Genomic DNA, 23,352 nt, shown 5'->3' on the forward strand with positions numbered 1-23,352 from the left:
AGGCGTATGACCGGGTCCCCCGGGAGATACTGTGGGAGGTGCTGCGGGAGTATGGGGTGAGGGGGTCTCTACTCAGGGCCATCCAATCTCTGTATGACCAAAGTGAGAGCTGTGTCCGGGTTCTCGGTAGTAAGTCGGACTCGTTTCAGGTGAGGGTTGGCCTCCGCCAGGGCTGCGCTTTGTCACCAATCCTGTTTGTAATATTTATGGACAGAATATCGAGGCGTAGTCGGGGTGGGGAGGGGTTGCAGTTTGGTGGGCTGGGGATCTCATTGCTGCTCTTTGCAGATGATGTGGTCCTGATGGCATCATCGGCCTGCGACCTTCAGCACTCACTGGATCGGTTCGCAACCGAGTGTGAAGCGGTTGGGATGAGGATCAGCACCTCTAAATCGGAGGCCATGGTTCTCAGCAGGAAACCGATGGAATGCCTTCTCCAGGTAGGGAATGAGTCCTTACCCCAAGTGAAGGAGTTCAAGTACCTTGGGGTTTTGTTCGCGAGTGAGGGGACAATGGAGCGGGAGATTGGTCGGAGAATCGGGCGCACCGGGTGCGGTATTGCATTCAATCTATCGCACCGTTGTGACGAAAAGAGAGCTGAGCCAGAAGGCAAAGCTCTCGATCTACCGGTCAGTTTTCGTTCCTACCCTCACCTATGGTCATGAAGGCTGGGTCATGACCGAAAGAACGAGATCCAGGGTACAAGCGGCGAAATGGGTTTCCTCAGGAGGGTGGCTGGCGTCTCCCTTAGAGATAGGGTGAGAAGCTCAGTCATCCGTGAGGAGCTCGGAGTAGAGCCGCTGCTCCTTTGCGTCGAAAGGAGCCAGTTGAGGTGGTTCGGGCATCTGGTAAGGATGCCCCCTGGGCGCCTCCCTAGGGAGGTGTTCCAGGCACGTCCAGCTGGGAGGAGGCCTCGGGGAAGACCCAGGACTAGGTGGAGGGATTATATCTCCAACCTGGCCTGGGGAACTCGGGATCCCCAGTCGGAGCTGGTTAATGTTGCTCGGGAAAGGGAAGTTTGGGGTTCCCTGCTGGAGCTGCTCCCCCCGCGACCCGACACCGGATAAGCGGACGAAGATGGATGGATGGATGGATGGAAAGCCAGAAAGGTCCGGTTTTAGTTTTAGTTTGTCTTTTCTGTTCTTAGTGCTATAGTGTAATAATTAGATTCTCTTTAGTGTGTTTTCACATTTGTGTGATGAAGGATTTATGCTATTTTGAATAGGCCTATTTATTCTATATTTTATTTGTATATTATTCTTAATATTTTATATTACTGTTGCTCTCTGCTCTTGTTAAATTTTTTTATATATCTGATTGCATATATTCTTGGCACATTTATATGTATATATTATTATAACAACATAAGTGAAAGAGAAAATTATATTTCGCAATTGCACAAATCCTTCAGTAGAACATTTGAAAAACACACTTAAGAAAATCCAGTTATTTAACTATTGCAATTATCAGAATCAGAATCAGAATCAGAATCATCTTTATTTGCCAGGTATGAGGACACACACAAGGAATTTTGCTTTGGATTATACAATGCTCACAATGTGCTTACTGATACAAAACAAACAACAAAAACAAACAATAATTGCAACAGGAAACACTTTTTAAGCTGCACAATCTCTACCTCCAACATTGCCAAAAGACAATTAACACAATTCTGCACAAAATATGACAGTATAAGTTATCTGAACTTAAATAAATATACACTATATATATCTATCTATATATATATATATATATATATATATATATATATATATATATATATATATATATATTTATTTATTTATTTTTTTGGAGGGGAGGTGTCTCGCCCTGGGCGTAATTCAATGTAGAACTGCCACTGATTGCTCAAATGCTTTATGCACATTACTCCCAATGAGAAGTCCAACATCTGCATTAATGGTTGACAGTCTGACTTCACTGAGGTAGGGCATATCCTCTTGTGATGGAAAATTCTTCTGTGATACTGGAATGCTTTTCTGAGACTTTAGGCAAGTCAATGAAGTTGTTGGTGTTGAGCCCACTAACTTCCAAGTCTGTAAGCAGATAGCTTTCCACGTGATGCTTAGGGCTCATGGTTTTCAGCTCAAGTTGATTGTGTCTACCCTGTAGGTTTAGCTGCCTTGCAAATGAATCAGTGCAAAAATGTTGCAGCGCTACCTCCATGAATGCGTAGGTCTCCACAATGTTGCTGCCTTTCTTTGACTTCACTAAGACCGGCACAATAGAGAGAATGCAGTCATCTCTGGCCCCAGTATAAGTACTTGTTTCACTGACAGCAACTGAAGATCTTGAAGCTGTTGGGTGTATGATAGCTCAATCCTGCACCTTTTCCTTTGTTGCTTTTCCAAAGGTAGAGCTTTCTTGTTTTGCAAATTGCAACAAGATTTGATATTTCTGAGCACAAACATGGCATTTCATCCTCTTTTTACACTCTTTGCTTACATGCCCTTTAACTAAGCATCCAAAGAGAAAATGTTCTCCTTGTGTGGACTTCCTTTATCTTTTCACATTCCTGTGGTTTCTTTCACAGAACAAGCATAGTTTGCTGAAAGCACTGTTGGGATGTGTAGTTATAACTTTTGTTTTTGGTACGTTGACTTCCTCGGTTCTAACTGGAGTAGCATTAGTGGCAAAGCTATTTCCCTTTTTTCCTTCTGTCTTTGTTCGTTGCTTGAAGTCGAGTTTTCCTTTGTCCTTTTTTCGGCTGCTGTAACCTAAAGAAGGTCTCCAAACAGTGGATCCATAGTGACTTTAGCTTGCTTGTCTACAAAATTTGACAAGGTCAGCAAACTTCGCTCTGCTCCCTCTACTCTCGTGTATCTCATACACTTACCAGATCCGTTGGTTCACCCATTGTGTATTGCTCCAGGAAGTGTAATTTATCTGAATCACATTCAGCTCTGAAGTTGATGGTTTGTTCAAAGGCCTTTAAAAAAAGATCAGAATTCCAGTGTATCACCATGGAAAACGGGAATGTCTCTTTGTGGCAGGTGAGACTGCTTTTTACAAGCAGCTCTGTGATATCAGTTTGTCGTTTTATCACTCTGCACAGCTCCTTTGGGTCATTATCCTTTTGCAATGGCTCTGAAGCAGGTGCAGAGGTTGGTCTCTCCACTCAACACGTACCTTGGGTTTAGCTCCAAGTGAATTGGTTAAAGGCAATGTATTATCTTGTTATTTCAGCTTAGGTGTTGAGGCCCCACTTTTGCCTTCATCATCGTCCTGTACAATTGCATTTGACGTAGCAATGTAAACCTGTTGTGAAGGAGATTCATCTTCTGCATAAACTTTAATTCTTGCAGTAGAAGCGGCCAACTCTGTTTCAATCTCCAACTGTTCTTTGTCAGCCACTAACTTGGCTTCTTTCAGTGCCTGTGCCTGCTTTTCCTTTAACACTGCTGCCTTTGCAACAAGAGCTGCTCTATTGGCATCCTCTCTCAGTCGTGCTGAAGTAGTAGCCGATACAAATGATTTCACACTGCCAGAACGACCAGATGACCTTCCAGATCTTTGTTTTACAGACACATTTGAGACACCATAGAAGTTACTTCTTTTTTTATGCAGTTTTGTTTCTTTAATCCATTTCTCGGTTCTGTTCATCAAATCTTTACAGTTCGATACCTTGGGCTCAAACCAGTATGTTTGGTCGGTCTCATGTTCTTCTTTCAGATAAAGTTTTACTGACTCATTAAGTTCAGTAAATTCCTCATACATTTTTTTGTAAAGCTTTATCTCATTTTGTTCAATTTGTGTCAAATTAGCATCATTTTCTATTAAGGCGCTCAATTTGGTAGGACTTTACAGTTAACAATATTAACTTGGCTCTATAAAGGTAACAGGTGAATCATAGTGATGGAGAAATATCTCCCAGATTGCATCGATGTGGGTCTACCAACGTCACTGTGACACACATCTGATGCACGTTGTGCTCTTCCACTCACAAACTCATAGTTCGTGGAAGTTATAGTCACCTAATTATATATTACTAAGGCTAGGAAGAAAGAAAGAGAGAGAGAGAGAGAGAGAGAGAGAGAGAGAGAGAGAGAGAGAGTGGTGGATTGCGCAACAAGTCAGAAGTGTTCCCCTCCACCGTGGTGCATATCTTTAAGGTGACTGGTATCCTGCAACGAGTCAGGGCGAGCCCTGCAGACTCTGTGATGAAATTAAAAATGCGTAAAAAAGAAATTTTACTGTGACAGTCAGTGAGGAGACACGTGCCGTGGAGTGCGGAGCATCATAAATACTGTGTCAACCTGTGGACTTTCACATGCTCTCCGCAGCTCTGCACATGAGTAGTTCAAGGACGCTCCCTAGTTTCTGATGCCAACAAATTTAACTCCGAGCTTCCACCCGCAGAGAATCGTCATGTTGGATACGTTTGGGCCGCAGAGCTCCGGTGTGCCAGTCTCTAGCGCGGACCTCCAGCTCAAACTGACGGACATCAAGAGCAGCCTGGCCGCAGCAGAGATGGGGATGAAAGACGGCACAGGGAAGAATCTCATAGAAATAACAGGTCCGGCTTTATCCAAAAGAAAACTTCTGGTCGGCCTAGATCTCCTCTGCCTCATCCTGGGTAAATATCAAAATATACAGCAACAATACTTCACATCTGTTATTGCACTTGTTGAATGCATTGCTGTGTAGGTAGGCGAGAACTTTATGTACTTAAGTAAACCGTGGGGTGAACTCGATATAACAAAGTCACCTGTGCAATACTATTAATCCCAACAAAATGGAGCCATTATAACATATCTTTAAATTAATAATTGCTTAGTGTGAGGTGCTGATATTGCTCAATATTGAGGCCATGTGGTGTACGACTATTGTTTGCACTGGACTGCATTATATCCTTAGGCGTTTCTGTTATTTTGTCCAAACACAGTAGGGTAAGGTGAGTAGGTCATAGCCTACTTACAGTAATTAATTAATCATGTATGCATTTTTAGAGCTGAAACGAACAGTTGAATAATCAATTGAATTTTCTCCAGCTTCTCAATTATGAGGATTTGCCGCTCTATTGTCTAATGTGACTATAAATGTGAATATCTTTAGCCTTGACTTGTGGGTTGGACAAAACAAGAAATCTGATCTGATCATTGTGGGGTGTTATGACATTTTATTAATCAAATAAATCAAGCAATAAAACTAATAAGTTTGATATCTGTTCAGACAATAGACAATATATTTTAACTTTGAGTACTACAGATGAATTCCCTTAAAAAAATGTATTCCTTCCTACTAAGTGTAGCTCTGGTAAGGGTGGACTTCAACCATGTTGAGTTCTGTTCCTCATTGTTTCCGTCCCTTTTTAATTTAATCAACAAAGGCAGTCAGTGGCTACATTTAGGCATGGTGATCACGCATGTGGGCCTGCAGAATATGAGCAACTTAACACCAAAAAAAAGTTTTTCAAGTTCTCTCTCCATCTCCATTTATTCTTGGCTCTCTTTTTTTTTACTCATGCACACTCTTGAGCGCTCCATGCCAGCTGGTTTGTGCTTTGCCCAGGGAATTCTACAGTTTCCATGACAACCTCCAGTTCTCAGGGTAGAGCCGGGCCAGGGGGAATTGTATTTGTTATAAATAAATATATGTACGATCTACTGTGTGTGTGTGTGTGTGTGTGTGTGTGTGTGTGTGTGTGTGTGTGTGTGTGTGTGTGTGTGTGTGTGTGTGTGTGTGTGTGTGTGTGTGTGTGCGCGCATTACTGTAATTGTTGTTCCCTCCCATGGTCCCTATGTATGACCACAGTAGGTTATATAATGTCGGCTAATTGGAAAAAGCTGGACGGAGAGGTAGTCTGTATAACAACAGATTGGAGCCAGGGGGAAGGACACCGAGAGACAAACAGAGATTGTGTGAGGCTGAATCTGGCTCTGGTCTGAGCAGCATTTGCTCTTTGTTTTCTAGGGAAGAGTTCTGAACTGAAGTCACAAACAACCTCCCCTTTCTCTTCCCATCAACAGAAATGCAAATACACACACACATACACACACGCGCACTCACACACACACACACACACAATTCAAGCTGGGTAAATCTGGGTATTTCCAGGGAATATTCTACCTTTTTTTCCTGTAAAACTATTCCTCGTTTGACATCTCTCTGTGTCAGATTACCCTTCTCGTTTTAATATAGCCTTAAATTTCTGTTACCTCCTCTTTTCTTTTTCATTTTAGACCGTATTACTTCTATCTGTGATTACATACTTAATGTGTGGTGTGTGACAGGGATGAAGATGAAGAGTCTAGGGGGTCATATCTGCACTGGTGCTGGGTATCGAACATCAATTCATTTGGGAGTAATGATAAGACTATCAAAGCTGTCACGTATTGAAAACAACTTGTACTCTTCTTTATTTGATCAGATTTAAATCGCAAAGTTCTTGCATTGCTGCTTGTGTTTAAGCAACATTATACATTCAAGGGGTTTGGCTTCTTTTGTTAAACGATTGTTGTTCAGCCATGCATTATTTTGAGCTAAAATGCTTACATTGCTCAAAATGACATAGTGTTACCATACTGATGTTTAACAGTTAATTCTCCTTTGTCCCATCTCAGTTTAGCATGTATGCTAGTTAGCACTAGTAACAAAGTATAGCTGAGGCTGATGGGAATGGTGTTGGTATTGCAGTTATTTGGTCCATAAACCAAAGTTTTTGGCAAATTAAATGTTGACCTCATGATTGTGCTAGATGAAAGGTCCGTGGATCGCCATAGTCAGTAGGATACTTCCTCTGGTGAATGTTCGCTGAACCATTATTGGCAATCCATCCAATAGTTGCTGAGATATTTCAGTCTTTTTATCGTCTAGTTTTGTTCCTCTTTTCTCTTCCCACGAATCATCTCCACTTTCCCATCACAAAGAGGAATGTCTATACTCCCACTGGGGTCTGTTGGGATATCAAATAATCCTCCCTTTTCCTCCTTCTCCTCCTCCTCCTCCTCCTCCTCCTCCTCCTCCTCCTGTGCAGCTTCCATTCCTTTCTTTGCATGTGAGCTGAAGGCAGTGAGTCCTTACAGAAGGGGCTTCATGTGTGGGGACCCCAGCATCACCTATCCTTATCTGCACCGAGAGGCCATCCCAGACGAATTACTCATCACCGGTGGCATCATCATCACCGGCCTCACTGTGAGTGCTCATCATCCTGATCATCCCTGTGTCATGGCAGTCCATTATTTATTTTATACAATGTGAGGATAATGTACTACAATGGTTCTGACTAAGTGTCCACCTCCAGATCGCCCTCGGGGAGTGTTATCGAGTTCGTTTCAGAGGCGTCAGCTCCAAGGCCTTTGTCAGGAACCTGTATGTGTCCTGTCTGTACAAGGAGCTGGGCTGCTTCCTGTTCGGCTGCTGTGTCGGCCAGTCACTGACCAACATGGCCAAGCTGAGTGTTGGGAGGCTGCGACCGCATTTCCTGTCTGTGTGCGGTGTCACCTATGCGTCGCTTAACTGCACACCTGGAACCTACATTTCAACAGTGATCTGCCGCCATCCTGACCACCGGTTAGAAGACGAGGCCAGGTGCGTGCGCGTGTGTTTTATGTTTATGCACATGTGTAATGTATAATGCGTTTGTTCTGTGTTATTCTAAATACTTCTCAAATTTTTTAGGAAGTCCTTCTTCTCTGGCCACGCTTCCTTTGCGATGTACACAATGCTCTATTTAGCAGTGAGTATATATATCTGTCTATCTATCTATCTATCTATCTATCTATCCATCTATCTATCTATATATCTATCTATCTATCTATCTATCTATCTATCTATCTATCTGTTGCTCTATCTTTCATACATTTTCTCCCACACATACACACTCAAACACTGGCAAACACAATTTAGTGTCTCTCCAATTTCCAATTACCATCTCTATAAAATGTAAAGAGAGAATGAATAAAACAGGGAGCCATCATCAGTCCAGTTAGCAGCAGAAAGCGAGGGAATAAAAAAGAAGAGGGAGAAAGAGAACGACTAAAAAGGAGAAATGGGACAAACAGAGACAGCTTTGTTCTGCTGTGGGAGGAGTGTGACCTCGCCTCACCGCCTCACTGCTCTCCTCCATTGTGTGTGTGTGTGTGTGTCTGTGTGTGTGTGTGTGTGTGTGTGTGTGTGTGTGTGTGTGAGAGCGAGCTCCTGCATTTATATGTTTGTTTATGGTAGCTTATGTGTGTCCCCGTGCAAGTGCCTGCATATGTGCGCATACAGCATATTAATGTATGTGTGCCATCTTGTGTGTGTGTGAAATCTTGGCTTGCTTGTGAAAACTGGTAAAAAGGGAAGATGAAAAACAAGGCCTATCCAATGCACCAACAAGACTGTTTATCTTTCTTTTCACCTTAGCCTGAGATCTTAGAAGCTCCATCAAGTGCACTGAATTCTGAATCCATATTTGACACACTGAATCTCATGAATTTGGAGGGAAATTGTGTCTATGTTGACATTTAAATACATTGAGCCTCTAATCCATTCTTAGATAAAATCCAGTATTTAAATAAAGACTGGACCAACTGCAATCAACTAGTGTTTGACAGTTTTTGCCTAAAAAAGACTTGATGAGGGTTACCAACTGGGCAAAGCGGGCAACTGACTCGACCCTCAGGGGGCAAAAAGGCTTCAAATTGATTGTGTGTCAATTAAGTTTATTGGAATTTTATTAAGTGCCCATTTGTTTGGTAATACTGTATGCACTACTAAAACACAATATAAACCTAAATAATAGGGGCATCACCCACATTATAACATAATCTTGGGGTTCCGTCTTGGAAAATGGGCTTGATTTAAAATCAAGTTGTAAGGCCTTTGTTGTTTCAAGCATAAAACAGGTCAAAAATGCTAAAATATACTTATGTATGGTATTTACCATGGGGAGAATTATGAATATAGGCCAGTCTTTAATATAAGTGTTTCAATGTAATGTATACTACATAATATAGTATAGTATTCCTTCCTACATTCAGAGTTCCTTCAAATTTACTTTAAGATTTGTATTGTTTGGGGGATCTATATTATATCGTACTTATGATAGACTTTTTATTATGTGTTATATGTTCAAAAACACATTGATGAATAAGGCCAACTGCAAATATATTGGTTCTTATTTACAGTAACAGATTACCTTATTGTCATTTGCAATAAATAACAAGTTGATTTTTGTCATGTAGTTTTACCTGCAGGCGCGGTTGACATGGCGTGGGGCTCGGCTGCTGAGGCCGGCGCTGCAGTTCTTCCTGGTTCTGCTGGCAGTCTACACTGGTCTGACCCGCATCTCAGACTACAGGCACCACCCGTCCGACGTGCTAACAGGCTACCTACAGGGAGCCCTCACTGCTTACTGGGTGGTCAGTATACCTTGCCTGCTTATTTTTGTGCTTTGGTTGCGTGTCCACGCGTCAACGGCTGTTAAAATCTTAAAGTTTGGTGTGTGTTTGTGCGTTTCCCAGGCCTTCCACATCTCGTCCATGTTTAAAAGCGAGTCGAGTTTAGATCTGTCTCCGACTGAGACCCTGGACAGCCCCTTGTCACCCCACCACACTGTCTGCTAAACCTCACCTCCACCGACCAGTTTTCATGGACTGACATCCACCTGCTGCCTGTAATCTGTCTTGGATAGACAAGAAATTTGAAGAATGTGAGACCATTTCCTGTGAAGTTAAACCACATACCTCAGTATTGGGACAGAGTGTGAGAGAGAGTAGAAATTGTGTGATACTGTATGTGGCTCAAAAGACAAAACATATGAAATGGGAGAAATGAAGAGGGAGGGTGCTGAAAACAATACTGACTGCTCGGTTGGAGTGTTGTGTAAGCAGCCACCACTCAACCTTTTTTCCTTGTTACTAGCCTTCACTTGTAATACTTACCTGTGAGATGAGACGACTGAATCCTGCAAAAACAAACAGCAACTACCACTCTATAGTTCACCTGTAAATATATACAGATTTTGTACAACTGAATGATACTGTAAAAGCACTTTTTGATTTCCATTTTAGTGTTACTAATACACTTTGTAGTCATTTGGTAAGTAGGATTTATTATATTTTATACAAACATGTTATATATGTTGTATTGTAGTTTTTTTTTTTACATGAACCCATTGAATGTAAAGGTATTTAAGGAAAGCACAAATAGCGAGAAAGCAACTCTGTGATACCATTTAGATGTGGTAGGATGTGTCTGTCTTTCTGTGTGCAGTGGGTAAGTTTAATAATTAGAGAACGACAATGAGAATGTCAACACAATAGATATAATCCATGTTTGAAAAGCACGGACGCTACTAGCTCATGAATGCTAATGAATGTTAATGTTAGACTACTTGCCACTCCAAGAGCACACAGATCATTAAAGAAAAATGTGATTTCTTTTTTTAATCATTGTCTCTTTAAGTTCAGTTTGTGACCTTCTCTTTCAACATTGGATACACATTTTGAGAATAACATGTTTGATGTTGTTGCATAATCTTTTAAAAGATGATTACTGTACATCCTCTAAGTTGAGTTATTTGGCCACTAATTTTTCAACAAAAAGTGAAAAGTGAAAGTGAAAAATTATTTGTGTATCCACCCTGTGATTTGGATTCGCTCCAAAAATCTAGTGTGTTGTCCCTTGGCCCACACACCCTTCCACAGAGTTTCATGAAAATCAGCCAGTAGGTTTTTTTTTGTTTTTCTGCAATCCTGCTGACAGACAACCAAACCAGCAAACCAACAAACCAAGCCAAAAACATAACCTCACTGGCAGCTAAAAGATGATAAAGGGGACTAGAGAATCTGGAATTTATTTCTCTTGGTTTTTAACTTTATCGTCACACAGTTGAACAAACAGCTCAAGAAAGTAAACAGCTTCGGAATTTCACAGCAGTGGAAATTCTACTTTTTCAAGACATCACTTTTGTGATGAACAAAGGTAAAGTTCACACATACGCCCAAAAACTTTTTAAGCTTCCAGGTTTACGTCTGTGATTTGCGGCCCACTGAATATGCGCAGTATTGTTTTTCCCACTGGCCCCGCCTGCGAGTTCATGCTCGGCCCATTGACTTTGGTGACGTCACAGGTTTTTTTAATCGCTTTTCTTGGCTCGAGGGAAGTTTTTCAAACATAAAATTAAATATTCAGAATAGAAAAACATCTTAATCAACTTCAGGTGTCCTGGCAATTGTTTTACAGATGTCTCTTCTACAATGGTGGCCTATGTGGAAAAATCTTTTTTGGGCCGCACTGAGATTTTTCATTGCAATACCACGAGTGGCCACTGAAAAGAAATTGGTTGCCAGGCTGTGCGCACTTCCTGAGGGCCTGATTAGAATGTAGCAGAAAATGGAAGTACTCAAGTAAAGTACAAGTACTTTACGTAGGCCTACTGTACAGTATATGAGTAAATTAACTTAGGTACATTCAACCACTGTCTGTAACAGTATTTTCTTATCTATCTAACACAGTCGGTCTCTTCATTATAAAGGGCTATATCTATATCAACAGTCTCTACTGACCCTCCTTTTCCACTGTAGAAATCCTCCTTTTTGTGACACCCTCCCTCTCTCTACATCCACACAAAAAGAAAGACAGTAACAATTATTTCACATGTTTACTTGAACTTCAATAGCAATACAAGACAATCAGAACACTTGAGGTCAATATGTACAAGGATCTCAGGGGGTTGCAGAAAAGTTCTGAGGTTTCATATGATCTCTGGCTCTGGAGTCAAGAGTTTTGTTGCCATAACAAACTCCATGGCAACAAATTCCATCACCGACAGTTTGTGGCAGGTGGAGGGAGGGTTCGGGGCGGAGATTTTGGTCTTGATGTGAAATGGGATTGGTCAAGAGTTGAAAACCAGTAGGAAGGGATGTGTGTAAGAGGCCCCCCATTTGATATTGATAAAATGCTTCACTGTGGTACATTAATTATACAAGAATGATGTATATACACGCACTCTCTCTCTCTCTCTCTCTCTCTCTCTCTCTCTCACACACACACACACACACATCCTTGCACACATGCATGCTCATCAAGCTACACAGGCACACTCGCTCACGCTCACACACTTTCCTCCTACAGTATGTAGCCTTGTAAAGCCACTATAAAGTCATGCACATGTTCTTTGAAAGGATTTTTTGGCAACACACAAGTGCTTCATTGACACACTGTTTGCTTGCTACAGGGAAGGGCAACACCCAGCTGACAAACCAATAGAAACTTAGACGATAGGCCAATAAGGATAAAGCACCAATGAGACGGGAAGACACAATAGGGTTTCAGGAAAGACAGGATAAGGAGAGGAGGTGGAGGAGGAAGAGTTATAAATGGATCACAGTCATAGAAAAGTAACAAAACATGAAAAGGGGGAAGTCTCGTGGTGATCGGGAGATAGAAGCAGGGAGGAGCCATCGCTGTCATCATAATTACCTTCATCATCCGTCATCATTATCCTCTTTATCATCATAATCATCATCATTTCCATCAGTTTGATCATTATCATTTGTTATTATCACCATCTTCCTCCTCATCCCTGGTTTCTATGCCCCAATCACCACCGCCCTAGTCACAGGCTCGTCACCCGCTGCATCTGTCCGTCGTCTCCCTCCGAGGCGGGTTCTGCTGTGTACGCTGCCTCTCCATTGGATGCCAGCGGCGGCGGCTGGTAGAAGGTCTGCAGGTGATTGGGCCGGGGGCCCAGCGGAGGTCGCCCCAGGCTGTAGGGCAGTTCCAGGGCGGGCCGCTGGGGCTGGCCAGTGGGGCTGACCTCTTCGGGACCTTCAGGGCTGCTGTCGGGATACGAGAGGGTCGGAGGAGAGGAGCGAGTGTAGAAGCGAGGAGGGGAGCTGCTTCGGCTGTACACCTGGGGGGAGTGGCGGGAGTAGAGATTGTTTGGAGGCGAGTTAGTGTCTCTGGGAGCGAAGATATTCGTCGGGGGCGAGCTTCGGGGGAAGATGCTGAGTGGAGGTGAGCGTCGGTCGCCGGGGTAGAGTGGGGAGGGGTTTGAATCTCGGGCGTAGATAGGTGAGGAGTCAGGGTCAAGGTCTAGGTCAGGGGTCAAAGGCAGAGAAAAGCTCTCAGAATCCTCTCGTTCGCCGTGGTACCGGAGAGACCCTCTATCTTTCCCTCTTTTTCTCCCGTCGAGACCGCCATCTTTGCTCTCGAAGAGGAAGGATTCCTCCCTGTCTATATCCATCCCTCCTCTCCACACATCCAGCGCTCTATCCTTCTGTTTCTCATGCTCCCGTTCAATCCCTGCTTTCCATCCATCTCTGTCCTTCAAAAACAAGGATTCATCTTTCTCTCTGTCCATCCCGCCTCTCCATCCATCAATCCCGAAATCTTTCTTCTGAGTTATAAAAGTCTCTTCCTGGTCTGTCTCACCCCGCCACACCTCCATCCTTCCACCTCTCTTCTCCAGCAGATGAGATTCCTCCCTCCCTCTCTCCATTCCAGGTCTCCATTCGTCCATCTCTCCGTCTCTCGTCTGAGAGGTAAAAGACTCGTCCCTTCTTCTTTCAGTTCCTCCCCTCCATTCGTCCATCATTTTGTCTCTTTTTAAGAGAAATGTCTCATCCTTCTCTCTGTCCTGGCCGCCTCTCCATGCCTCTACGCCTGCCTCCCTCTGTTTCATCAGCAGCGGCTCTTCCAGAGCCTTGTACAGGGGCTCAGACTCTTGTGGGGGAGGGGGAGGAGGAGGCGGGAGGGGCCTGTCCCGGTAACGCTCCCTGTCTCTCTCCCTGTCTCTCTCCCTGTCCCTCTCTCTGTCTCTGTCTGTCATTCCACTTGGCTCCACTGTGCCGCGGTGGCGGGACAGGGTCCCAGGCGTGCGGCTGAGGGTGGAGTAGGGCCGTGCCTGAACGTCAGGGGGCCGCGCTTGCTGCCTGTCCTGGAGCCCGCGGCGACTCAGAGTGCCTTGCAACGACCTGTCCCCATCTTTCAGCAGCTCACGGGACTCAGAGTCTCCAGAAACCCGTGAATGTGACCAGCCATCTTGTAAACGTGGTGTCGTGGCTTGATCTTGTCCACGTGTTGCGGAATGTGTCTCAGCGTCTTGTGTGTGGTGCCGCGTATGCGACCAGCCCTCTTGTGCATTGTGGCGTGTGTTTGGCTGCATGGTGGCAGCCCAGCCCTCTTGGGGTGGCTGTGCGTGTCGAGTCAAAGTGGCAGTGTGTGTGAGAGCCGCCCTTTCGTGGTGGTGAGGCCTCGCCAGGCTACCGTAGCGCTCAGGAGGAACAGGCATGGCAACTGAGGGCCTCAGGTTGCTCTGCACCAGCTCTGAGATGATCATCTTTTCCAGGGCCGCTGCATCAGACAGGTTATGACGCATTCCAGCACCGCTGCCCAGATCTGTGGTCCCGTGGGGAGTGAGGAGGGCTGGGGAGATGTCATCACCTCCTATCCCAACTCCTCCCTCCCGCAGAAGGTCAGTGCTGCCCACCACTCCAGCTCGGGACCCGGGTGTGGTTCCCAGACCGTGCAGGGTGAAGGTGTTGGGGGTGTAGCCTCCATTGAGACACACACTGTCCAACCCGCAGGACTCCTGGCTCTGGGACACACCACCCTCTGTTGGAAGAAACAGGAAGATGAAAATTACCAAACAGGGATATCTTAAAAAGATTTACAATAAAGAGATTTACATGAATGAACGTATACATGAATGAGCAGAGTTTAGAGTTCATGTGCCTACTGAGGGTGTGGCTTTACAGAGAAGGTTTGGATATTAACAATATTCTTTGATGAAATGTTCAGTTATGTAGCCACATGGGAGAGATGTACAGTATGTTATGTCTTCATGATCAATGAATAATTACTGTGTGCACAGATATGTCTATGAATTGCGCAAGGAAGTGACGCTCAATGATTTGAGTGAGCACAATAAAGGAGAGCTCATACTCTGCTGGTTTCTGAAGGTTCCTACTGGGCCATGTTAAGACAGAGAGACAGAGAGGGAAAGTGTCAAAAAAACATTTAAAAGACAAACAATTCAAAATAAAAACAGAACACCACACATTTATATAAAACAAAAGCATTCCAGCAAAAGTCTTAGGCCATTCAGAGAAAGTCAGGCACTAAAACCCAAGCGATAAATCGGTCGCCTGATATTATTGGCTAATATTATTTGTCAATATTATCTTATCACAGATGTATTGTATTATATGTATCGGCATATAAGTAATGTATGCTGCCAAGAAATTTGGAAAAGATAATGTAAGTTTGAGCTCATTTAGAAACATTGTCACCATCACAGTTTGTTTATGAGAGAGCACTTACAAGTGAATAATTAATTTAAGTGTCTTATCATGGTCACATATCTTGTATAATGCGAATTAAGGGATTTAAGGGAAAAGTAGTTTTTTATGTAATGTTATGTAAAAAAAAAAAACTGCTGATAAATCATAATAGTTTTTTTTCAATATTGATATCTGTATTGCCCTAAAAATCCATTATAGGTTGGACTCTATTCAACAAAACACCAAAAAGTAGACAAAGAGGAGTTGTGGAAAATTGTCAAAACATATGTCAGAAATTGAACATATTAAACTTCCTTGACACTTGATGCTGTCCACCTTTTACTGTAATTGATAAACTGGAGGGAGCGGGCGTACATAGACATTTTTCAACGTGGCATAAAAGGTTTTGTAAGGTACTGTGAGCTGTGTCAAAATTCGAAGGTTGCGATGTAATGTACCTGTGGAGGTGAAGGGTTGGTTGTATCCCTGGGCCAGCATCGTGTCATAAGGAGAGGCTCCAGCATGAGTCTGCAACACTGGATTAGTAAGGAAATGGTTCCCCAAAGCAGCTGAGGAGAGAGGGATAAAAATAAATATAACATTCTTGACCAACATAAGAAGGCAACTCTGACATTTAAAAGAAAAAAATCTTCACCTCTGTTAAGAGTAGGTGTGTTGTTGACGTCTGCAGCGATGAAAGACGATTCAGTCTGTCTCCGGACAGTGTCGTTCCACATCCTCCTGATACGACTCTGGAACAGAAGAGTTCCACACCAGGTCAGACTGACTCACACAAAGCGAGAAAGGAACAAAGAGTTTGAGATATAGAGGCACACTGTATTGTAATGTACCTGTCTGTTAGCAGTAGCTCTCCGACTCTGGCTGCTGGTGTAGCGGCTGTTGGAGCGCAGGGCAGCACCCTTCACCGAGTCCGGAGAGCTGGAAGAGGAAGTGACACAGCACTGCGAAAGGCGCAGGCATCGGCCATAGTCCTTCTGACCCTACACGGCGGTATTCAAACATGTCTGATTAGTTACAAATGATGACGTCACAGAGTCGTGCAGTTAACTAACAAAATAAATAACACATGAACAAATAGACAGACCTTCCTGGCGAGGGTGCAGTGCAGTATGGTGATGAGGAGGCCCTGGGCGGTGTTAAGGGAGGAGAAGAGGTAAGCCAGGAGGAGAGACGGAGCACAAAGGAAGATGAGGCCTGAGGACCAGGTGACGCTCTGCAGGAAGAGCAGTGTCAGGGAGCCCACCGCCCATGCCCTGGAAATCACATTTAATTTGTGATGATTTCAACAAGAGTTCACTCACCTGAATCTGTGAAAATGCTCGGTATTTCAGGTCACCGAGCTACATGGCACAGTGTGCTTCTACTTTACATGGAAGCTCAACCATGAACAAAGAGAGGTTTGGTGTGCGTGTAACTAATATCAATGAAGAAGAGTTTGCACACATCCACCTTTAGCAGTGTGCCACCATGCTCAAGTGCACATGAGCATACATTTGAAACGGAAAAACTACAAATAAAAATGCATTCGGACACATTCTTGGTGTACAACCACTTGTTTTTTGCTCTTTTTTTTCCTTTGTTGAGTGCAATTATCCCCCTCTGTTTTTCACTATACAGTGGTTTGGCCTTTACACTCTATGCAAAGACCATATAGTTCATGCTGCTGTCAAGACCTTTTTCACTTGAAACTATTAAAAATGTTGCTGTTTAACAAAATGCTAGCGATTTACCGCTTTACACTACATCTGTTTCATGTGATTTACATTGGCTCCCTGTCTCACCTAGGATGAGTCTTCAATATCTTAATTAACTACAAATATCTACATGGAGTAGCTCCTTCCCATAACAGCCTCAAGAAACATTGAAAACTATGAAAATAATACAGTAATACAAATAAACATGCAATAGGAAAGCAGGGAAAACATAAGGAAAGTTTGAAATCAACCAGTTTCAGTTTATGAATTCAAACCTTACTATATTTTGAAATGACTGTGTGATTGGAGCCAAAGCTACTAAAACCCAAAGAGCTCTACACATAATCACCCGCAACAGATCCACATGAGATATTATACTTACCTCAGGTTGTCATGGCGACTGGAGTCTGGTTTCAAAGCAGCAGTGCTGTGCATCTTATGTAAGGTCATCACCAGGACAACCAAGTTCAACTGAGGCCAAAAAGAACAAACCACGAACACTGTTTAGTATGTATTTATTAATAATAACTCAACATAATGTCATTACACACTGATTAATACATGTATATGAAAATGTACTGTAAGAGAGCATTAACTCTCACCGTAACAATGACACCAACAGGTCCAAGGAAACTCCAGATAAAGTAATTGTCTGTTCGCAGCCAGCATCTACACACACACACACACACCCACACACACACACACACACACACACACACACACACACACACAAAACACAGTAAAATAAGAACTTCCAAAGCAGCAAAGTCGGTCTGGGAGCTAACACAATAATAAACAGATGAAGGGAAGTAACTGTCCCCATTCAAAATGTGCACAGACGCACACATTAGTCAACTTACGCAGTTTTTGAGCCGTAGCCTCTGAAGTCTATGGCTGCGGACACGGCCACCACCAGCCCAGGAATAGAGTAGCCACACAGGTAAAAATACTTCCTCCTGGAGTTACGTCCCTCGAATACCTCCCGCTGCAGCAAGTATAGTTCCACCCCCTCCAGACACAACCAGCAAAACACCGAGAGCAGCGAGAAGTGCAGCAGGCCAGCAAGGATGGAGCACACAACCTGCAAATTTAGATAGCTCGTAAGAATATTTTTAGCAAAATGCTAACTTAAATAAAATGCTTTAAAATACAACAGTAATATCCAAGCACTGACTGTGTATTGCGTCTTGTTGGCACCAACAAGAAAGAGCAGTTCAGTGACCAGCAGGTTGGCCCACAGGTTGCAGTGGATGGTGCTGTGGTCAGTGTGCCAGGGCGCCCCCTGGCAGCACAGGGTGGTGAGGCAGGTGGTCAAACACACAAGGGCTACGGAGATGCCAACCCAGGAAACCACATAGACGAGAAGCTCTTCTACGCCAACCCCAAACTGAAAAAGAGAAGCAGAAAGCGCAGAGAGATTATTTATCTGACCATAAGGAGTACATGTATGAATGTCAGAAGAGGTGCAGGTGCAGATTTGTAATTGTATATGGATGGGCTTTTTGTGGGGTGGAGTGCTGGTGTGTTTTTGCCTCTGGTTGTGTGCCCCAGTGTGTTGCATAACATCTGTTCAAATTAATAAAATCACATCCAACAAAGGGAACATCTTGCAGAGAAACACTTAATTCAATTTCATGGCAGGACAAAATAGCCTGCAGCATTTATCACTCTCTCTCTCTCTTACAGCTACAACCCACAATTATCATCCCCTCTGTGCTTGATTTTGAAAGAACACAGTGGGGGTGAAGTCCAACTGTGCTACAGAAAATGGTTGCATAAAGGTGAGAAAGCGTTTGTTAGTCGAGGATGGAGCTGGATTTTTAAAGTTAAAGTTTGGCACCTGGCTGACTAAAAAGAAGCAGTAGTGGCAGTAGTTGTGCTTAATGCACAGAAAAAATACGTGTATATGGCTGTTTTCAGTGCTGTGTGAATATTGGCTCAATATTGTACAATTAAACATACAGAAGACTCATTGGGGTATCTTGTGAGTGAGATAAATACATTTTTGCTACACTCATGTCATTGTCTGTCTGTGCTGTATGAGAAAAGGTTCATGCAAATTAAGAAAAAACACACACTGCAGTCTTAAATCTCCTTTATGTCTGCTGTTTGTTACTTACCGCAGGTTGCTGATAGGTCATGAGGACTGCATAGCTGGACAGGTGGTTGCAGGCACAGGTAGTGTGTGTGTTGTTGGTGTGTAACAGGCGGCAGCCCTGTGTAGACCACCTGCCACTCCCAGAAACCCCTGATCCGTTCCAGAAAGAGCAGTTGGGTCCAAAGTGGTTATCCAGCTGTTGAGACAAATGCACACCCAAACACAAATGGTACTTAGTGAACAGGTTCTGCAGAAAAATAATTTGCTCATTATATACATACATTTTGAGGTACACAGATTTCCAAACAGACCTGCAGGTGCCTGAGAGTGAAGATCACCGGCTCAGAGAGATACACTCTGTTCGATCCTCTGTGCACAGAGGCAGAGATGACATGGGAATTGACCACTAGGCTCCTACGCCTGGCCTCTGATCCCTGACCCAGCCCCAATCCGAGCCGCAAAGTCGAGTTTTGGGTGGTCAGAAAGGAGCCAAGGTTCTTATAGAGAGAGAGGACCAGCTTCACCTGGCCTGCAGAGGAAACAAGGACATAGTGATGACCACATTCAAAAGGAGATAGTTAGACTTTTATCCTACATTTTACAATGTTTGGATTTTTGATATGTTGGGAAAAACTATTACTTCCGCAGCCCATTACTTGTCCCACCTACTGTATAGTTTACCAACCCAGGCAATACACTTTATAATACTGAGCTGTCACTGTGTACAATGTTGATTAGTTTTTGGTGTGTGTCACAGACCATTGTTGCTGTATTGCTGCAGAGCCAGTGCTGATATCTGCAAGATGCTGTCACTGTCATAGGAGTGAGGGAACGTCAGGTCATGTATGTCTGCCTCTGTATTTAGCACATACACCTCCAGATCTGTGCACACACAGGAAAAGCTTACACAAACTGGTAATTTCCACAACGCGTAGAGCAAAAGAAAGATTTTAAAACATTAGACCACGTACCAACATTTGGTGCCCTGTCACTGAAGCGGCCTTCATAGAGATTGTTAGCCAATAAAAATGCTCCTTTCTCTACTGCGTCTAACAGCAGTGATGCTGAGTGGGACTGGTCAACACTACTCATATCCGCCCAGGACACCAGAGCCTCAGGACCCAACAGGTTATCAACTGTCTGAACGACCGCCTGAGAGAAAGACACAGTGTTTTATTCTTAGTTCTGATTACCTATCTATCTATCTATCTATCTATCTATCTATCTATCTGTTTGTCTCACCTGAACATAAGCTCTGCATGTGCGTTCCCTCTTCTGCAGCTGAAAATAAGAAAAACATATATTGTTAGAGTCATCATCGCTGACATTTCCGCTCTAATTTCAAAGCAAAGGTCAAGTACACTTCTGCACTGACAACAGAAACAATTTACCTTGTTGTAATTGCGTGCTGCTGACTCTTTATTGGCTGGTCTCAAGGCCTGGAGCTGGGAGTCCAGGATATCCAATAGTTGTTCAATAAGCTTGACGGACATGCTGACATCACCGGCGTAGATCCGGCCGCGGGTCAGGTTGACCAACTCTCCAGCGATGTTGGCAGCATTCTCCCCGCTCTTGATCTGGAGTGAGGTGGGGGTGGTTGTAATGTCAAATATTTTGACATTTAAGAGAGAAGTGCTTGCTGACTGGCTTTAGGGCATTTGCTCAGCGTGTGTGTGTGTGTGTGTGTGTGTGTGTGTGTGTGTGTGTGTGTGTGTGTGTGTGTGTGTGTGTGTGTGTGTGTGTGTGTGTGTGTGTGTGTGTGTGTGTGTGTGAGTGTGCGGGTGTGTGCGGGTGTGTGACTAACCTTCTGTGCAATTTGGCTGACCCAGGGAGAGGTGCAGTTGGAAAGGTCAGGCCCTCTGGAGCTCCAGCCCACAGGAGACTGCATGCACTGATAGGAAGCTATACCTGCAGAGACAGACAGGGTGACACAGACTGTCAGAAAGAGAAAGGACAGCTCATGTTTTTACAGGACAGGAGCTGTTTTTTTTCTCCTTGCCATGCATCTTTTACCCTTACATTTATTTTCATTTCTGTAAATGTGCCCATGTTAGCCGGCATGGGCTCCACTTAAATGTGATTCTGTTGGAGTCCAGTAATGGATATTAATGGTTTTGTTTTTGATAGAAGTTTAAAGATGCATTACTGTAGATTATTTATTTTTTTGGCCACTTGTGTGCAGAAGGACTCCATAATAAGGTAAAAACAAACACATACCTACCATGAAAATATCTTTTTATGAAGTTATGGTTAAAGTGTTAGCAATTAGAAAAATCGTTACCAAGTCCTTGCACACCATAAAGTCTTAGTGACAGGCGTGTAGGATAAAAAACTCTTGACTTGGAGAAAAAGCACATTAAGTAAGTGAAGTGTTAGCAAAAAAAAACTGCCTATTTACACATCCAGCAAGAAGCAGCATTAGCATATATTTGGGGCAGTGTTTGAAGCTATCTGATGAATGTAAGTACAATATTTACTTCCCTTTTATATCTGTTTACATAATATTCATGAACTCCATGCAAAAACACCTGGGTTGTTGGCTTATCAGCTTCAGCTTGTTTGTTCTTCAACAGTGAGTAAGGTCGCAAACTTTGAGCAAGAACCAGTGAATGCACCGTACCAAAAAAGAAGAGCTAAAATAGGCCAAAAAGCTCAGTAATGTAGCAGATTTTTTTTTTATTGTAACCTTGTGTAGTCTATATATTTCATGAAAAACTGAAAACATCAGTTCTGAAAATACATTGTAGCCTATGCCACACTCATGCCACACTCACATTCAGTTATAAACATGATTTGTAATATCAGATAATTCCCCAGTGAATTCATCACCGCTGTGCTAAAACTATGTCCAAATCATTCGACGTGATCAGGACAAGACAAAATGCACCACGGGCTTATCTCCATAATCTGCATAACAGCTTTTGCTCAGAGGGATCGCTGGGCTGAGGAAGACAGCTGCACAGCGAGAGGAAGAGTTGAGGAAACCAAGCTTCTCTTGACACTATAACCCCTTTCTTCTTCTCTCTCTCTCTCTCTCTCTCTCTCGCTCTCATCTGAGGGCAAGTTCAAAGAGGGGGCATCCGACTACATTTCAAAGGGAAACAAGATACAGATACACACATGCATTACAACACACACACACACACACACAAAACGCAACACACACACTGGCATGCTGACATCTGCACACCTACCCAGTGACCCTTTTGGGCAGGGCCTCTCCACAGTCTCTCCCTTCAGGGTGGGGGGCCACTGCACCCCTCGTGCCACCCGGCCCTCACATCCGCCCACCTGACCGGGGCTCCCGGGAGCCAAGGGGACACGTAGAGGTGGACGTGGGGTCAGAGGGACCATGGCTGTGATCGGCCGCTGGTCAAAGGGTCCTCGGTTGATGACGCCAATAGGGTGAGAGGCCGACGGCCGCACTGGGGTCAACGCGACAGTGGCCGTGTATGAGCGGACAGTCGTCATCAGAGAGGAGAGGGGAGCTAGAGGGACGGAAACACTGTTGATTCTCTAGTTCCATCACATCATCACACCAGTATGTCCAAATACACAAGTGCACTTGTTCCTCAAACCTTTAGTGGGCGGTGGCGGTGTAAACTGTAGCGGATATCTCAGCACGTAGTAGTTATTCCACACATACAGCTGGTTGTCTCGGGGATTGTAGTCTATGGAGGAGATGTACTGGTAAGGGTTGGGGAATGGTATTTGAACGGGCAGCTCCTGTCCACGGCTGGTGTCGTAGGCATAAACAACCATGTCGCTGCCGACTCGGCCCTCCGCCTGCCCCTCATCATCCTGAAAGACGGAGCGCACGGCGTAGAGCACACCACAGGCCATGAAGGCGTTGCTCGCCCCACGCTTGTCAAAGCTGGTGGCCCACGTACCCTCGAAGCGCAAGGTGTATGGGTTCACCTGCAAAAGAAAGAAGACGTAAGCAGATGAGAGAACTCAGTAATAAAAGCCTTTTTGTTTTCTCTACCCAGTCATCGATCTGTTTTCCTTCCTCCTACTGTACCTGGCTGACCACGATGCGTCCATTATTGGCTTCAGTGGAGTAGATCACCCAAAGGCCGTTCTCGTCCACCGCCAGATCAATATCTGACTTCCCTCCCCAGCGGTAAGGCGAGGTGTCGTGGTAGTTGGCATTGACCACCACTGCCTCGCCACTCTTGATGCGAGTCCGCAGGTCATATTTGACCAGGTTGCGTGTTCGCTCCTTGTTGTAAAACACGGCACCGTCATACACCACAAAGCCTGTACCGTCCACACGGCTAGGCAACCTAGGACACAGAATGATGAAAAA

General features: G+C 44.0%; 2 protein-coding genes across 2 annotated transcripts in view; one reads left to right on the top strand and one right to left on the bottom strand.

Annotated features, from left to right (window-relative positions):
* Window positions 1-4,111: 4,111 nt before the first annotated feature.
* Window positions 4,112-10,391, top strand: LOC114572321 (phospholipid phosphatase 3). Its single transcript, XM_028603912.1, has 6 exons — window positions 4,112-4,594; window positions 6,995-7,152; window positions 7,262-7,548; window positions 7,639-7,696; window positions 9,186-9,362; window positions 9,465-10,391. Exons 1-6 carry the CDS (start codon window positions 4,342-4,344, stop codon window positions 9,564-9,566), a joined length of 1,035 nt encoding a protein of 344 aa, XP_028459713.1. The 5' UTR covers window positions 4,112-4,341; the 3' UTR covers window positions 9,567-10,391.
* Window positions 10,392-12,455: 2,064 nt separating this feature from the next.
* Window positions 12,456-23,352, bottom strand: part of LOC114568896 (adhesion G protein-coupled receptor L1) — a 16,987-nt gene continuing 6,090 nt past the window's right edge. The window contains exons 5-23 of the mRNA XM_028598546.1: window positions 23,065-23,329; window positions 22,622-22,961; window positions 22,238-22,531; window positions 20,848-20,951; window positions 20,435-20,620; window positions 20,286-20,324; window positions 20,015-20,195; window positions 19,803-19,925; window positions 19,355-19,572; window positions 19,066-19,239; window positions 18,120-18,332; window positions 17,806-18,026; window positions 17,548-17,614; window positions 17,328-17,416; window positions 16,336-16,504; window positions 16,082-16,231; window positions 15,886-15,982; window positions 15,689-15,799; window positions 12,456-14,562 (exon numbers count right to left, since the gene is read on the bottom strand). Coding sequence (XP_028454347.1) covers window positions 12,563-14,562; window positions 15,689-15,799; window positions 15,886-15,982; window positions 16,082-16,231; window positions 16,336-16,504; window positions 17,328-17,416; window positions 17,548-17,614; window positions 17,806-18,026; window positions 18,120-18,332; window positions 19,066-19,239; window positions 19,355-19,572; window positions 19,803-19,925; window positions 20,015-20,195; window positions 20,286-20,324; window positions 20,435-20,620; window positions 20,848-20,951; window positions 22,238-22,531; window positions 22,622-22,961; window positions 23,065-23,329 — 5,041 coding nt within the window. The 3' untranslated portion in view covers window positions 12,456-12,562. The remainder of the gene's footprint in view (window positions 14,563-15,688; window positions 15,800-15,885; window positions 15,983-16,081; window positions 16,232-16,335; window positions 16,505-17,327; window positions 17,417-17,547; window positions 17,615-17,805; window positions 18,027-18,119; window positions 18,333-19,065; window positions 19,240-19,354; window positions 19,573-19,802; window positions 19,926-20,014; window positions 20,196-20,285; window positions 20,325-20,434; window positions 20,621-20,847; window positions 20,952-22,237; window positions 22,532-22,621; window positions 22,962-23,064; window positions 23,330-23,352) is intronic.

Source organism: Perca flavescens, chromosome 2 (assembly GCF_004354835.1).
Source record: "Perca flavescens isolate YP-PL-M2 chromosome 2, PFLA_1.0, whole genome shotgun sequence".
Taxonomy (NCBI): domain Eukaryota; kingdom Metazoa; phylum Chordata; class Actinopteri; order Perciformes; family Percidae; genus Perca; species Perca flavescens.

Coding starts and splice junctions, on each gene's coding strand:
- LOC114572321 (XM_028603912.1), top strand. CDS start 4,342: ATGCCAACAAATTTAACTCCGAGCTTCCACCCGCAGAGAATCGTCATG. Junction 7,549..7,638: donor CGGTTAGAAGACGAGGCCAG/GTGCGTGCGCGT, acceptor CAAATTTTTTAG/GAAGTCCTTCTTCTCTGGCC. Junction 9,363..9,464: donor CCCTCACTGCTTACTGGGTG/GTCAGTATACCT, acceptor TGCGTTTCCCAG/GCCTTCCACATCTCGTCCAT.